The 17,093-nt window shown below is 46.7% G+C and overlaps 1 protein-coding gene across 2 annotated transcripts in view; it reads left to right on the forward strand.

The window, feature by feature from the left end:
* The window catches only part of PRKCH (protein kinase C eta), a 236,819-nt gene that overhangs the window by 195,654 nt on the left and 24,072 nt on the right, over positions 1-17,093 (forward strand). For both annotated transcript variants that reach the window (XM_053602045.1, XM_053602046.1), the window contains one exon: positions 16,943-17,081. In XM_053602045.1, coding sequence (XP_053458020.1) covers positions 16,943-17,081 — 139 coding nt within the window. The remainder of the gene's footprint in view (positions 1-16,942; positions 17,082-17,093) is intronic.

A 17,093-nucleotide genomic window follows, 5' to 3' on the forward strand; every position in this document is an offset into this window, starting at 1 on the left:
GCCGTGAGGCCGAAGGGGTGAAGCAGCGGTTTATCTAGTGGAGGGAGCCCCATAGTCATAGGGTACCTAGATCAGCCAGTTGAAGTGTTCTGCTTTCAAAATAATCCACTTGTTTTTTAGATCTTGAATGTCGATAAATGTTTTCATCAGTTGATAATCTGATTCTTAATTTGTATGAGGAATAGAGTTCCTTTTATAAAGGGGAAAATATATATATACAACCTGTCCTGTCTCTGGGGCCTCTATTTTTATCAAACCTTAAGTACTTGAGTATAGGCTCTCTGCCTCTGTGGTCAGAAGCCTTCAGGGAGTTCTTGGGACAGGATTTTACATGCTACATCCTGAAAGCAAGCAGGTGATTGCATGGCCTCTTAAAAAAAAAAAAAAAAAGGCTCTGAAGTGGAGAGAGGTGGGGAGAGAATTTTTCCACAGCCTCAGAGGGAAAAATCCAGGAGTCGAACCCTTAAGGCCTCTGAGATTCTGAAACTGTGTTCCCAAACTGCCTTCTATGGAAAACTCAGAGGGAATAATCAGCTGAATCCTGGTAGTATTTTTGATTTATTAGCTTTCAAAAAGAAATTAGTTCCATGTGATAGGAATAGTGTTCTTTGATTTGGGCTTAAAGATTTTTCAAGCTTTCAAATTGTTTCCTATTTAATTATTCCATCCCTTCTGGCTTTGGAGTTTTCCATGAAATGCCTTTCAAAACAAAACAAAACATTAAATGAGTTTTTCAACTTGATGAGGACTTCAGAAATTTCATTAGTTCTTTTCTTCCTGGTCTGACCTTTCAATGTTACGCAAGATGCACAGAAGTGATTTTTCTTGTCTGATTTATAATACCACATTGTTGTAAGGATGGTTAATCACAGGTGTACACGTTAGTCACTGGTGGTTGTGCCTTCAAGCCCAGTTTTGTTGTAGCAACTGTGGGATCTGGTTGAGAGCTGGAGAAGGAACAGTACAATGGGGTTGGGATAAAAGGTGCAGAAAGCATTTCTCACCAGCGTTTCTTCCTTCCCTCTGCACCCACGGTACACGGAACACTAAGTATTGGAGGGAGAGACAAAGGCAAAGGGGTTGTGTGAGTAGAGGGAATGCAACCTAGGTTCAGTGTAAGAACTCAGAGCTTGCTCAGTTCCATCCGTGCTAAGTGGCCACTCAGCCCTGTGCAGGCGCCTTGCTCTGGGGGTGAGAGGCCTGAAAGAAGCACGGGAAGGACCAACCATTACAATCCGTGCGAGGAATGCTGTCCCTGGAAGTGTGCACGAAGCACCCTGGCGCTCAGAGGAGAGACATCAAACTTGGTCTAGGAAGGGAGGCAGGAGGTTTGGGAGACAGAGAAGCTTCCGTTGAGAGTAAAATAGTCTACCCAGGACAGAAGGAAGAAGAAGAAACATGCTAGCCAGAGCTCCCCCTGCCATCTGTGGTAGTAAACAATGGCCTTTTCCCTTATTCAGTCCGTATAGGACCAATACGTTTATAAAATAATGATAAAAGTAAATTACTAGAAAAACAAAGTGTCAGAATATATTTTATATATTTAAAATAGAAACCCAGATTTTTATTGTTACAGACATAAAACTACTCTGAAATGGTTGCCAGAGTTTCTAAACCTGCTTGCCTCCCTGAGGGCCGGCACCAGCCTGCAGAACACACTTGCCCTGGGCAGAGGAGGACATGTGTGAGGACATCGTGATGCACCACAGCTAAGAAATGGGGACGAGAATGTCACTCTGTCCCATCTCATCATTTTACAGATGAGGAGACTGAGTCCCCACGAGGGGACGGAGCTGAGGCCAGACACTGCACTCTGGCCCAGGACACGTGTCCCTGCCCCTCTACTCACTCACTGAACCAGATGACACCAGCATCCCACCATGCTGACCACCGCACCTCACCCAAGAACCTGTGTCCATCAGAAGGTGCAGGGGCACCAGGACACCAGCCTGGCTGACCCCTCTGTGCTCTCTGCTCATGGTGGCCACTGTCTTGGTGACAGAAGCCACTCCAGAGTCCACTGTGTCCTAGAGTAGCCTGTCAAATGCATGTAACTCCAGCTGAGGTAGTCAATGGAATTTTTAATACCTCTATGGGAACAGAGGTGATTCTTGCTTATGAGCTTACCAGGAGCAGGCAGTCACTGAGCAGGGCAGACTTTCCTTCCTGGTGTCTTTTGATGATAGTTTGGTTCTAGATTGATCTTGAAGGATTGACTTCCAGGCTGGGGTGGACTTGAGAGTGTGTTCAGGACTACGGAGGTTCCTGGGGTGCTTTCCTGGTGTTAGATCATCCCCAAGACAGAGGCCTCAGTAGGCAGGGGCAGCTTCAGGTTGGCTCCAGAGGTCCCAGCACAAACCAGGATCCACCCAGCTTCCCAGGAACGTCTTCCCTCTGCCAGCCTCACCGGGTCTCAGAACCAAACCAACTGAGAGTGGAATTGCTATTCAGATCACCAGCCATTATTAAGGACCTACTGTGTACAAAGCAGTGTGTTAGGCTCCAGAGGGAGCCCCAAACATAAAGATACAGAAATCAAAACAATAAGGCCCCTCTCCTCGTGGAGATTGCATTTTAGTTGGGGAAATGCGAGTCACAGAATGTGCCCAGGACAGGATTTGGGGATCTGCGCTCTCTCCCTCCCTCCTCCTTGGATCCCTGTTGCCTCCTGTGGCAAAGGAAGGCAAACACCAGTGCAGCAGCACTAATAGAAACCCTTAAAAGTGAATGTGGCGTGTGGAGTTGACTGCTTATCTGTGAAACTATGTGATTAAAAATATCAATAGACCCGGACGTGCGGAGGAGATGCCTTCATTGGTCACGGCATTGTTTATGGGGCGAGAAACTGAAAACAACACGTCCTGCGCGTGGCCTTGCCGGGTCTGGGTCTCATCACACTGCTGAGTGTATCACACTAGCCCTGCTGTGGGGTCCGTGTCCTGAATAACCAGGCGGGGAGAGAGGGCTGTACAGGTGAATTTTACTTGATTGCATCGTGAAGTACAGACACCACTTCGCTTCCTAGGAATTCTGTTTTAATTTTAGAGAATTTCAGTTCTCTAGAATGGAAATAAAGTTCTCCAGCCACAGAGATGTCGTGGATAGCAACAGGATTTGGCGACTTCCTTATCCTTCAACTTACTCTCCCTAAAAGAACACGTCAGCTACAGTGAAGGGCCAGGCCTTTGCCAGACCAGGATGAACTTGATGAACCTCGCCTGGAAACAGCCTTGCTCCCTGGGCTGTACTGCTCCGGGCTGCTGGTACTGAAGAGAGGCCTTAACTCCTCTGTCTTCCTGCCTCAGAACTGGGTCTTAGCATGGATGAGGATGAGGACAAAAGTGTAGTGGCTGAAGAGGTTCAACCTGTTCTGGAGAAATTTTTCTCATCTGCCTGAGGCACTGTGATGATGTGACCAACCCACTTTGGCTCCTGGCCCTGTAACCCAGAGAGCATTTATAAGCCAGATGTGTCACTTACTAGACCTGCCTGCTCCAACCTCAGAAGCTTATAATAGTTACATAGAATTTACAAAGTTCATTTTTGCTCTTTATCAATTTCGATTTTTTAAAAAAAATTATGGCAATAAGTTATGCAGGTGTTACCTGGTTTTTTTCTTGATGGGGAAATAATGGCCAGGGTGTCTTACAGCACTCGATGCATTCCAGGCACTATTCTAAGCATTTCCTATTAAATAACTCATAATTTTCGTGAGATGGCAACTGGTGTTATCTACATTTTGTGATGCAAAAACAGGCATACAGTGGTTAAGTAACTTGCCCAGATCACACAGCTAGTAAATAACAGAGACAAGACTAAAACTCAGCCAGTCTGGCTCCAGAATCTGTGCCTGTCACCTCACACACTGCTGCCTGTTGACATCAGACAGACAGAAGCTATTGAGTGACCACCCCTGGGTCATTGAGGGTGGGAGAAGGGAGGCGATGGAAGGTTGAGGGAGCCCCACAGGAGCCTTGTTCTCCATCAGAGCATGAGAAGTTGCCCTTGGCCCATATGTCTGGGGACACAGGGCCTCACTCTCAGACATGTGTCTGGATCTGCTCTGTCTCTAGAATCAGTCACTTCGGATTTGTTACCAGATTAGGTCACCACTGTGGAGTCCAGTTTCCTAGAAAATGTAAATATGCCCCCTTATTATTGTTACATTAAACCTTACATTTGTGAATGGTCTTTAATTGCACCTGTGATGTATATATGAACATATAATTTTGCTGGACAGGTTACATATGGAATGAAATTCTGAGTTAGTGACTATTTAGATTAAGATCTATCGCCTTAAGATCTATCACCTTGTGACTTCAGTGTTGCAGCAGAAAAATTGAGGTGCTTGGGAAATTGACCAAACTGAAATGGCCATTTGTTATTGGGTCAAGATTAGTTCACTATTTATATAAGAAGTCTCTCAAAACATCCCTTCATCTGCTACTTTTGCTAACTGGTATGGTGATACTCTCTAAACCAAAGTAAGAAACATTAGCTAAAAAAGAATTTTTCCTCTGATTTTTTGGATTCTGTTTACTTTTAAGATTTTAGAAAGTTATGATGGCTCATAAATGTAATGGATTACTTTTATTAAGAAGAAGGCTATAACATTGAAAACACTCTGGACAGTGTTTCCATAGATGAGTACTCAAATATTTAAAGAATGAAAAACTAAATGGCTTTTGGGGGAAAATAATTGGGCCCTTTGGTTGCAAAACCCAGAGTTAAGGACAGAGCGCGTATTCAGGAAGTTTCAGGATCCCAGAGGGAATTTCCTGGGGAAAAGTTTGATGTCTTTTGCACATTTTGCTATGATATGATCTCAGCATTAGTGGGAAATCAGTGAAGTTCCCTGGAAAAGCACTGAAGTGTGTGTTGCTATCACATGTCTGACCTGTGATCCTATTCTAAAGATGACAGAAGACGTTTCCTAGGCCTGACCTTGGAGTGTGTACTCCAGGTGGGAGAAGTTAGGCTTTCCATGCACCAAGGAATTAGAGAACAAAGCAGCACTGACTGTAGTCCCGAAGTAAAAGGTGAGGTGTGTGTCTAATTCCAGGGGCCTGAGAGTGGTTCTGAACTGCAAGTGTTTTAAGAGACTTTGTTTAATTGGCTCAGGTTTAATCTCTGATGGAGCCAGCAGGTAGCCAGATGAGACCTGGTGCAAGGTCACAGTTCTGATCCCAGCTGAGAGATCTCTCCTCCCCTCCTTCCTTCTCCCCTCCCCTTCGATATTGTGTAAGGCGTGACTAATGCTGGCAGAGGTTTGTGTTTAGCCAATTGACAAAAGCAGCCTGCCCATCCCAGCCTGAGGTCGGTCCTGTAGACTCCACTCTGTCCCCTTGTAAAGGCTCCCTCATCACCCCTTCCCAGCAGTCCTAAAGTCCCTGTCCACACTTCATGCCAGACCTCATGCTTGGACAACAAATGGCTGCACCTATCACTGCTTATTTTTCCCAAGCCAAAGAGAGGTTCTAAGCCTGGCATAGCAAGGATGTGACTGTTTTCTGACAATGGAATTGTTCGGGGCCCTGGCCTCAGTGCTGAGAGGGCCTGTGTTCCTCTACCAGGAATGGCTGTTTCTGTTGGACGGATATGACCTCTATGTCAGTAGGAGGTGAGTCCAGCTCCCTGGAAAGGGATCCCAAGGTGTACTTCTGTCATGTGTCCAGCCCGTGATCATATTCTAGAAATGGTATGAAGAATATTCCAGGCCCAACCTACCAAGCATGGGTGGACAGGCCAAGACGTGTGTTGACAGCTCAGGGATCTGGTTCGTCTCTCTGAGGGTGAGAGCCACAGCTTTCATCCCAACAATGCTGGTTAGGACCAGCAAACGTCCCAGCACTGTCTTGCAGTCTGTGAACCTGTTTGTTGGTACGACTGCCAGGTGTCTGGCCTCACCTGGGAGCACCCCTCTTCCCATGCCCATCCCCACTCCACCACCACCACCACCGACCCTTGCGATTAAGATCTTACTGATAAAGAGGGAGCCAAGTTCTGATTCCTCCTCACTGGAGATCCTTCTTCCCATCACCTTCACACACACACACCCTGTGAGCAGCCAGCTGCAGCAAGGAGGCCCCTCACACCTCTCCTGTTCCCAGCCCAGAGGCTCTCAGATCCACTGTGTACTCAAGCCCGCGGGTGGTTGGCTGCAGGAGAACCTCAACTTCCTCGTTAGATCCTGCAGCCAGCAAGCAAAGCCACCACAGCAGGTGGCTTTTATGGGTCAGCCATGCTTGGCTGTGTGTCCTGGGGAAGAGATCTGGCTTCTCGTCTGCCTCATTGCCCCCAGACCATCAGGTCCAAGTGCACTCTTGGCCCCAGCATCCTGTCTGTGTCATCAGAGTGAAGCCAGATGGTCAGATAAAGACACTGAGGGTCTCTCGTCTTCTGGTATCTTGGCTCCCTGCTTGTTGTCACTGAGAGCATCAATAAGTTGACCACAGCCCGGTGTCATGTAAGAAGGTGTCATGTAAGGAGAGTTAGTGAGAGAGGTTTTCTTGGCAACTATAAAATATAAGTACTGTAGGGAGCCACTAAATAAGTTTGTGCTGCTTAAGGCAGGGAATTTCAGCCCTCCTGGGGAGCAGGGGGAGGTGGCAGAGGACATAGGAAAAAAATAATCATAAGGCTCAGCTGTCAGCTTGATCCTCATTTGTTTGATGGTCTTAAGAAGATATGTGATATGAACTCTGCGGGTGTGAACCAAACTCCTTTTGTGCTGTATTTGTCCAGAGAATCTGGAATGTTTTCTTTGTATGTTTTTCCTACATGAGGCAAGGTGAGGGGAAGTCTCTCCATCCCTTTGCTCAGGTTAAGCTGGTTCTGTGTATACACAGCGGTGAAGCGGGGAGCATGCGGCCTGCATATCAGGGCATCAGATACTCGGACCTAAATGCAGCCCCACTCATGGTCTGTGGGGATTAGTTTGTGAGCCCCTGGCCCTGTTTTAAAGGGGGTGAGATAACCAGGATTGTGCAGGATGTATTTTCTCACACCCCAACCTAAGTAGCTGATGGGAGGCAGTGTGGGGGCAAGGGGAGAAAGGGCCTCCCAGGAGCCCGGGAGCACCATCTGGGTTGGAAATTGTTGTACTGACTTCCTTCATTCATTCCAAAATGAGTTATTTCACATTCAAGCTCACAGCATATCTTATATCTTCGTATCGTATATACTCACTCTTCAGCAGATTCTCCAGTAGATCAGCCTCGCAAACACTAAAGCGTCTCTTGCCAAGGAGGACTGGAATGGGGAGCTCGCTTCGTAATGAGGAGTGGTGTTTCTTTTAGCAGGGGCCTTGCCTAGGTGCGTTCAGACTGCAGAGACACATAGTGGGGCTACTGGAAATAGAAATGGCATTCCTAACAATAATGGATATAGTGGGTACTTTAAGTAATTTCAATGATGAAAAATGAGCTTATAGGCAATAGGTTCAGAATTTTGGGTCCACAGATGGGTAGTTTCTCTAAGCAAGTACAAAAAAAAAAAAAGTTGTGTATTTTTTTTTTTTTTTTTTTTTTTTTTTGCAGCATTTTTTTACAGCCTGAGTTCCAAAAAAATCCTTTCCATTCTGACCAGGGGTCATTTACCCTACACATCTTCCTGGGGAATTGTGGCCTTAAACAGCACAGAAACCTAAGAAAAGGATTAAAGTTGGAACATGGAAACATATATTTTAATGAGTTCTTTCCTGGTTATCAAAGTCATACATGATTCCTGCAAGAAACTTAGAAAATCCAAAACAGAAATAAAAACCACTCATAAACTTATCACCCAGAAATAGACTTTATCTTCTCCCTTCTCTCCTTTTCTCTTCTTTCTCCTCATCCGTCTTTCTGAGAAAACAAAGAGAACATTGACAACGTTAAGTTTGTATCCTTTCTCTTAGAATTATCAACAGCCTATAAATAAGTCGTGAAACTTAGTAAGCTACAAAGGGAAGATTGATAGATTCGTCTATATAAAAATATGAAAGTGACCATAAAAGCCTTAAAAACAGACTCAGAAATAATATTTGCAACCGGTATACCAAATTATTGCTATTCACAATATGTAATGAGCTTTTCAAAAATAAAAAACAACTCAAATTTTTAAATGGTTAAAAAATGTTGAATAGGCAAGAAAAAATAAAAATAGTCTTTAAACATATAAGCTTTTGTCTTAAAGCTTAGTCTCATTAATAATTAAGAAATGAAGTTGAGGGGCGGTGCCTGTGGCTCAAGGAGTAGGGCACCGGTCCCATATGCCAGAGGTGGCAGGTTCAAACCTAGCCCCAGCCAAAAACCAAAAAAAAAAAAAGAAGAAAGAAATGAAGTTGAAACTATGAGATCATTAGTGACTAGCAGGTTGGTGAACATTTTAAGGATGGTGACATTTAGCCTGAATAGGAAGCCAGAAAAATGGATACTTCCACACACTATTGGTGGGGGTATAAAGTGGTGTAAATTTTTACAAGCATCATTTCTCCACCTCTATTTATTTTAGGCATTTAGGCCTTTTGACATAGCACTTCTTCGTCAAAAAAATGTATCCCGAGGGGCAGCACCTGTGGTTCAGTGGGTAGGGTACTGGCCCCATGTACCGAGGGTGGCGGGTTCAAACCCGGCCCCTGCCAAACTGCAACAAAAAATAGCAGGGCGTTGTGGTGGGCACCTGTAGTCCCAGCTACTTGGAAGGCTGAGGCAAAAGAATTGCCTCAGCTCCGGGAGTTGGAGGTTGCTGTGAGCTGTGTGATGCCACAGCACGCTACCAAGGGTGATAAAGTGAGACTCTGTCTCTACAAAAAAAAAAAAAGTATCCCAAATTAGGCAGCGCCTGTGGCTCAAAGGAGTAGGGCACCAGCCCCATATGCCGGAAGGTGGCAGGTTCAAACCCAGCCCCAGCCAAAAACTGCAAAAAAAAAAAAAAAAAAATTGTATCATGCAGATGTACAAATAGTGTTAATTACTCCATTGTTTGAAATTGCACAAAATTGAAAAAAACCTGAATGTACATGGAGAGGCACTGACAAAATTCTGGCACTTTTTAATAATGGGCTTGTGTGTGACCATTTCAGGCAGGTAGGATGTCTAAATACATCCAAGACATGTGTTAAGTGGAAAAAGTAGAGTACTGTGATACGTGTCAATATGGCATTGAAAAGAAAAGGTTAGAACAATATGAACCTACCATCATTTTCTCTATAATTTTTTCAAGAACAATTGAAGACATAAAAATTCTGTTACAAACACTTCCTTCATTTTTAGTCCTTCACAAAATTTTGAAAGTTTTCATAAAATTCTGTCATAGAAATACTGTAATTTATTAATACATAATGTAGCTTGTTCCCAAGTTTTGTTGATGTGCAATGCAGCAACAAACATCTTTGTAAAATAAGAGGGGGAAGTTTATACCCACAGGAGCGTCACAACCTGTGGCAGAGACTGAGAATTTCACCTAGAAAGAGTCCATTGGATTAGATTTTAAAGCTTATGTGGTTGATGTTTTCTAATTTTTTTAAAACCTCACTAGGACTACGGATGACCACAGAGGCAGGCCATTTGGTCCCACGCTCCCGGGCTCTCAGCTCTGCTCTCCTGCTCTGAGTATGACTTATCACAGTGTTGGCAGCCTCCTTGTCCTCAGGAGACCCCCTTCCCAGGCAGGACTCAGTCCCAGCCCTCTCTTCCTCCCCTCATTCTTTCTCCCCAGGTGAACTCGCCCACACCCAGGCAATGACTCTCAAATTTATAGCTCTGGCCCAGCCTTTCCTTTGACTTGCAGCCATGTGTACCCAGCTGCCTGTTAAAACATCTCCACTTGTATGTCTGAAAAAATAGCTCAATACGTCCAAAATAAATTGTGTGACCCAGAACCTGCTGGTACTTCCTTCCCTGAATTCCATTGCCTTTCGTGCGTAGTTCTGCAGCCTTCCAGTTCTCCTTACCCTGCTGCCCTCACCTGAGTCCAGGGCACCATCACTTCTCTGCTGGACACTCCAGTGGCCTCCAGAGTGGTCTGTTCTCACTCACTCTCATTCTTTTTTTATTTTATTTTATTTTTATTTTTACATATACATGTGTTTATTAGGTTTCCTTCTTTTTTATTTTTGCCTTCACAAAATTAAAAAGGCTTATAATTTAATAACAATGTGAATTTAGTAACATGTGAATGTTACTTTCTTTGCATTATAATGACTGCTTAATATTTTGTTGTAGCAATTGTCTGATTCCTTTTCTGAATGTATTTAGGTTTTGCTCCTTCTTTACGAGGGTTTTAGTTTCTAGGCCTTATCTTACACATTGTTATTGTTATTAAATTTTATGCTCGCTCACATTCTCTCACTCTGTCCTCCACATCTGCCTGGAGTCTATTTATGAAGTCCAGAGCCCTCCCTCTCCTCTGTAAGGCTTTTCTGCAGTTTATTTCTCTTTCCTCTCAGACCCTGCCTCCTTCACAGCCATGTCCTCCCCTCACCTTTGTCCCCCTGCCTGGAGCTCTCCTCCTCACCCTTGCTTCCCAGTCTTCCTCTCTCTTCACTTGCCAATGATCTTCACAGCTCAGCTCAAATGTCACTGTCCTGGGAAATGTTCCGCCAGGGCTAGGTCCGGCCTTCCCGTTACGCATTTCCGTGTTTCCTCTGCGCTGCATTCAGCACAGTTCAGAACCATGACTTTGGATATGTCTGATCTGTCTGCCTTCCCTGCTAGACTTCAATTTCCTTGAGGGTAGAAATGTTTCGATCTATCTTGAGCCCTTTGCACGTTGCCTAGCCTGTGAATGATGCCTTGAGATTTGCTGGGTGGGTGAAGGGATGAATGTCTCGGGTCAGCGAGGTGACGCATACTCTCAATGTAACCAAATTTTAGAATTATAAGAGGGACTTTATCTAACGAATGCAATCAGTGTTACCTAATTGTTTTTATCCTCAATGAATCCCAAACAATTAAAAAAAAATTTTTTTTAGGCTTTCAGCATTTCAGTGACTTATCCAAATTCTTTTACCAACTTAATACAATCAGCCTTGCTTTGAAAAAATTTCAAGTATAAACCCATGCACTCAAAACACAAGCCGGCCCTAAATGGTTTTGTTTTGAAATTAATATCATAATCCAAATTTGTTCTCTTGGCAAATACCACCTCTTAACATTTGCCCACACACCAGCCTCTTCTCCTTAGAAGGCAGCAAGCCTTAGTGGCTCTCAACCTTCCTAATGCCACGATGTATTTTCATTGTTACAAAGGGGTCGCCACCCACAGGTTGAGAACCGCTGACTTAAGAGACATTTGCTGTGCACATCTCTTCTCCTGTATTCTCAAGGATCATGTGAAGTCTGTTGAACTCTTTCCTCATGCACAAGCTAAGAACTAAAGCCAAATAGAAAAGTTTGCAGAATTTTGATCATGTATTTCATGGTAACATGCATAAAACATCCCTTTGTCGTAGTGCTAGCTCAGGATTTTTATTGATTCTGTCAGATGGTTCTTGTTTCAATCAGTGAAGTCCTTTCAGGAAACCATCTCTCAGGTTTTTGTCCAGTGACTGCATTGAAGGGATAGTACCTGCTGTGGCAGGTTACCAGCCCAGCCCTGTAGGTGAGCGGAACCAAGTTTGAATCTTGACTTATAAGCTATATGATCTTGGGGTACAGCCTACTTCATAGGGTTATTTTTGAGGACAAAATAATATGAGTAAAGCACTTAGCATTTGATTCAATATACGTTAGCCATTGATGATATTATTGCCCTTGTTACCCACAAAATCCTACTTTTTCAGGTTTTCTGGGCATTCACCCCCTCCAAAGGAGCATCACACAAAAAGCAGTATACTGACGATTGTATGCTTTTTTGACAACCGATATCAAAGTTGTAATTTATTAAGAATCATTGTTTTTTAGACGAAGACATTAAAATATTTATAGATGGGATGCTTTTGTCTTGGGTTTGCTTTAAAATAATCTAAAAAAAAAATGGATCAGGAAGAGAGTTTACAGATGTATTGAGGAAATGAGAATTGAGCCCACAGTGATAGCTGAGCCTGTGTGATTAGCCTGTGTTTGAAATTTTCCATGATAAAAAGCTGAAAAATGTGTCAAAAATAGTTAACGAATGTGAATAGCCTCTTAAGTTCATTCTTGTTCCTGCTCTCAACTCACTTTCCTTTATTTTTTAAGAGGGGTAACTGATTCTAGTGATCTCAGCAGTAAGATTCATGCCACTCTCAGGACAAAATAGCTCAGGGTAGCTCATGGAAGAAGCAAAATAAATCCGATTTCTGACTCGCCTTTGTTTTCAGCCACTTGGGAATTCTCTCTGAAACTACTGTGGGCATTTTAAGTAACCCAGGCAAGAATAATGTACCTTTCAGGCAAGCAGAGAGGATAAAATAACTCTTTCTGCCCTCTTAGGCTTGCATGACAAAAGCTACAGCTATTAAATACCGATGCTCAGTGAGCTAATGAATGGTGAGCTGGTAATTGTGTTTTCAGCGTTTTGGGATCTGAGCCTCTGTCCTGTAAGAACTTGCATTCTTTGTTGTATGGCCTTGTCAAGTTTGGCTGCTGAGTTACACGTTGGCAGGCGAGGCTGAGGAACTCCAAAGCTAAAAACTGACCTCTGCTTATTTCAAACTAAAGTCATGAGTCTGAGGGTGAATTTTTTGCTTTTGCTTTTTGTTGTTGTTAAATAAAGCTACAACTTGCCCTTAGAACGGAAGCTGACTGTGCCCGTAAGTGGCTCTGCAACCTCTGGATTTGTTCTGCGTCTCCATCCAGCCCAGGGGTATGGTCCAGCCCAGGGGATGGCCTGGTGCTCTGCGTGGTCCCTCTTTACCTTGTCAGTACCCCTCCTAAATCAGCGTCCTTTCACCAGCTTTGCTAAAGAGAAGAATGTGAACTTCTATTTTAAGTTTCATCTTTTCCTTACAGAATCTGTCTCTAAGGGCTCAAGCACATGGCTTTTTATAAGTTTGATTACTTTGAACCAGGGGTCCCAGTGAGGTTCATGGAGGCTCCTTCCTTCCCCTGAGAGTAAAATAGGTTCTTGATTGGCCAGGGCAGCCCCCCTCGTGTCCCCCTGAAATGCTTCTGTTTATCTCTCTGGGGAGCCCCTTTGCCAGGCCCATGCTGGGGCGAGGAATGAGCAAGGCTCAGCCCCTGCCAACAGGGGACACAAGTGCACAGAAAAAGCCTTCTGGAATACAGTGCAGGGTGTGCTGGGCTCTCTGGGGCAGCGTTGACATCAGCATGTCTGGTGGGGACATGAGGACACACTTCACGCTGGAGGGATGAGATATTTGAGCTCTGGGCAGAACTGGTAGCTTGGGATTGCATAATGCTCTCACTTGAATCCTTGTGGGATCTCAGGTTGAGAGTTCCGTCCTACTAGAGAGCAGCCAGCATAGAGCCAGCTATGTCCTTTCCCTCAGGGCTCATACAGTTCTGAGAATCCTTAAGGTTAGACTGAATGTCCGGGTCAGGATGTCCAGCCTGCCCTTGTGGCCTTGAATACCCCATGTCCAAGGCAGTCATATGCCTGGTACTGCCCAGGTGTGTCCTTTGAGAACTATGTTCAGGTCCCCCAAGTGTTCAGGTTCCCCCCTATGTTCAGGTCCCCAAGTGTTCAGGTTCCCCCCTATGTTCAGGAAACCCCCTGTGTTCAGGACACCCATGTGTTCAGGGTCCCCCTGTGTTCAAGACCCCCCCAACCCGTGTTCAGGACACCCATGTTTTCAGGGCCCCTCTGTGTGCAGGACACCCCCTGTGTTCAGGGCCCCCCGTGTTCAGGACCCCTGTGTTTAAGGCCTCCTGTGTTCAGGCCCCCACCATGTTCAAGACCCCCTGTGTTCAGGGCCCCCCCGTGTTCAGGCCCCCTGTGTTCAGGCCCTCTGTGTTCAGGGCCCCCCTGTGTTCAGGACCCCCCCCCCATGTTCAGGACCCCTCCTGTGTTCAGGCCCCCTGTGTTCAAGTCCCCCTGTGTTCAGGGCCCCCATGTGTTCTGGACCCCTCCTGTGTTTAGGACCTCTGTGTTCAGGACACCCAGGTGTTGAGGGCCCCTCTGTGTTCAGGGCCCCCCCCCTCCGTGTCCAGGGCCCCTGTGCATAGCAGGTGTCTGTGAGGGCAGCTGACAGACATGACCATGCAGCACTTTCCTCCTCCCACAGGCCCCGCTCCCTGGACCTTAGTCACAAGTGCTGGAGCCATCGCCAGTTGAGACCGTGGGGGAATAGTGCTAGCTCTTGTTCCTGCTGCCCGAGAAGATCCTTTCAGAGACCTCGACAGGCATAACACCTTCCAGAGAATTCAGAAACGCAGTCACTTTGTTTGGAGTGTGAGTGAGAGTGTCCCAGGCTGCACCTCACTGTCCCTAACTCCTGCCGCCAGCCCCAGAGGAGCAGGCATTGGGCCTCCCAGGACCTCCTAGGGCCTCCCAGGTCAAGAGCCTCCCATGGAAGGACTAATGGAGTCTGTGCTCCTGGCAGAGGCCTCCCTCATGCGACATGACCCCAGTCGTCCTCAGCCCCCGCACTCCTGCGATTCTGACTTCATGCAGTTTAAATTCACTGTGCTTGTACTGGGGGGAAGAGAGGGAACAGCACCCACAGTCCTAGCCCACCAAATGCAGCCACTTTGTGGGGAGTAGGATTCTACCTGGGGACGGAGAGGGAGCTGCTTGGGGGCCAGGGAGGGTTTGGGCTGCGGGCTGAGGAGGCTTTGCTTGCTTAGCTGCAGGGGTTGCACAGACCTGCAGCGCCTTCTCCTTACACCCCGACACCCAGAGAGGCCCTACTGGAAGCAGAGGAGCAGAGAGAGGGTCTGTGCTGTGTTCCTGTGGACCCCAGCCAAGAAAATTCTGCTGCTTTAACCACACTGATCTCAGATTACTAGAAAACAGGGGTTCATTTCCAGTCCTGGCCAATTTCCACGACCACAGTCTATGGGACCTGCATGGCCAGGCTGCGTCCACTCACAGTCTCTCCAGTCCTGTCATCACCTCCCTCCTCCAGGGCAGCAATGTGATCTGGGTTGGACAGGGACCAGCTTTGGGCCATGTAGGACAGCTGACCATTTATCCTCAGACTGGGGATAGAAACAGAACCACCAGTACCCAACACAGCCCATAGTCACCTGCAGCCATGCTGGGGAGACACTAGGCAGCTCCACAGAACTAACCACAGGGCTCCAGGTCTTCCACATCCCCCATGTGACACATAGCTGCCTCTTCACTGATAAGCCCGTGTGGTTTGCCTCTGAACACGCTGTCCCTTTGAAGAACAAGGCATCACCGTCTCCATGGTAGAGCAAGGTGCTGGCTGGGGCTGGTGATGGTGTGGTCTGCAGGACCCTCCCAGCCTGCCCTGACCCATCCTGCTCTGTACCAGTGCCTGGGATCTGGTTGGAGGCAGGAGAACCAGGAGCCAGCAGCCCGTTCTGGGGAGGGCTTGTTTGAAAAAAGTGTCACTTTGCATTTATAGACAGTCCTGGCCATGTGCAGCCATGTTCCATCCTACATTAAGGCTTTTTACCAAATAGCCCTACTGCTGACAATTCCCTCCTCCCTAGCAGATTCCTCTCTTAGGAATTGAGAGAGGGTGGAAAACACCTTCTCGCTGGGCTCCCCATCACCTGCTAGCCTCTCATGTACTTGGGTACATGCAAACAAACCCTGCCCTCACACCTGCTTCTCCTTTGCCTGGTTAACATCCCCAGAACCTGCTGGATCTAAGCCAGGGTCTCAGGAGTCATCCTTTCTGCAGCTTCTCTCTGGTCCGCCTCTACATGGTTACCAAGACTTATTACTGATTTTGCCTTAACCAGCACTGCTTGCCTTCCCCTCACAGGCCATCATTTTCCACCTCATTCACCACTGTCCTGGTTCAGGTCATAGCCTCCCCTCCCTGGGCCAGTTCAGCTGCCCTTGGCTGATCTTTTCTCATTTAGCTGGAACCTGTTATTCCCACAGCTTCAATGGGTCCTCTTGGCCTAATATCTAAATATCAAAATGTCTTGGAGTGGCATTCAGGAACATTCACAGGTTGAAGGATGTAACTTTCCACTTGAGTCCTGAGGTTTCTCACGGCCCTGGCCCCAGTGCTCCCAGGATCCCCAGACGGAGCTCTCGGAGCCCCCCTGCTCAGCTGTGCCCGGTGCCTGCTGCTGGCACCTGCTCCCGCCACCTGCGCATGGTGACTTCTCACCTCTGAGGCTCTGACACGTGCTTCCAGACCCCACTTGAGTTCTGCACCCACTGGAAGGAATTAATTGGTCCCTCTTCTGTTTCTCTCGCCCTATTTGGTTCATACATCCATCGCACCAGGTGGATTATACAGCAATTGCTGTGTTCTCTACCCCGCCCCCTCTGTGTGTGTGTGTGTGTGTGTGTGTGTGTGTGTTTGTGTGTGTAAATCAAGTATTTCTTGAGTACACTGCACAGGCAAATTGTGAGCCAGAGCAACCTGATCTCTCTGCCTTTGTGGAGCTTAGAGGCTAGGAACTATTCGTCTCCTTGTTCTGTGAGTTCTTGTAGGTGAAGCTCGTCTGTGCTTCTGGTGCCTGTTACTGTCCCTGGCCCACAGTGGCCACCTGCTCTATGGATGTCCACTCAGTGAACTCTAATAGCAGGGATGGAGGCTGGAATAGAGGACAGGGGGTGGGCTGAGGGGATTTCCTGTGGGTTCAAGGTAAGTGGAAAGCATGGAAAAGTTGCACCCTGCCTTCAGCTTTAGAATGTGGTTAGTATGTTCACGTGGGTGCCCATCTAGGGACCTTGAGCTTGGTTCTGACACTTGGTCTCCATTTTTATCCCCAGAGCCCAGAGAAATTTGTTCCTTTGGAAGTGTGTGCAGGGAGCTCCCACGTGGCCAGCTGTGGTCAGCACACCCATCCTGCGAGCTAGTCCTTCCAGGTGGAAGTGTGGGGCCTGGCTGCCTATCCCAGGCTACTTCTGTGTCTTTCAGAGATCTGAAACTGGACAATGTCCTGCTGGACCATGAGGGGCACTGCAAATTGGCAGACTTTGGCATGTGCAAGGAGGGGATTTGTAACGGAGTCACCACAGCCACCTTCTGCGGCACACCCGACTATATTGCTCCAGAGGTGAGTGCGACT

This window comes from Nycticebus coucang, chromosome 9 (genome assembly GCF_027406575.1).
Source record: "Nycticebus coucang isolate mNycCou1 chromosome 9, mNycCou1.pri, whole genome shotgun sequence".
In the NCBI taxonomy this organism is placed as follows: domain Eukaryota; kingdom Metazoa; phylum Chordata; class Mammalia; order Primates; family Lorisidae; genus Nycticebus; species Nycticebus coucang.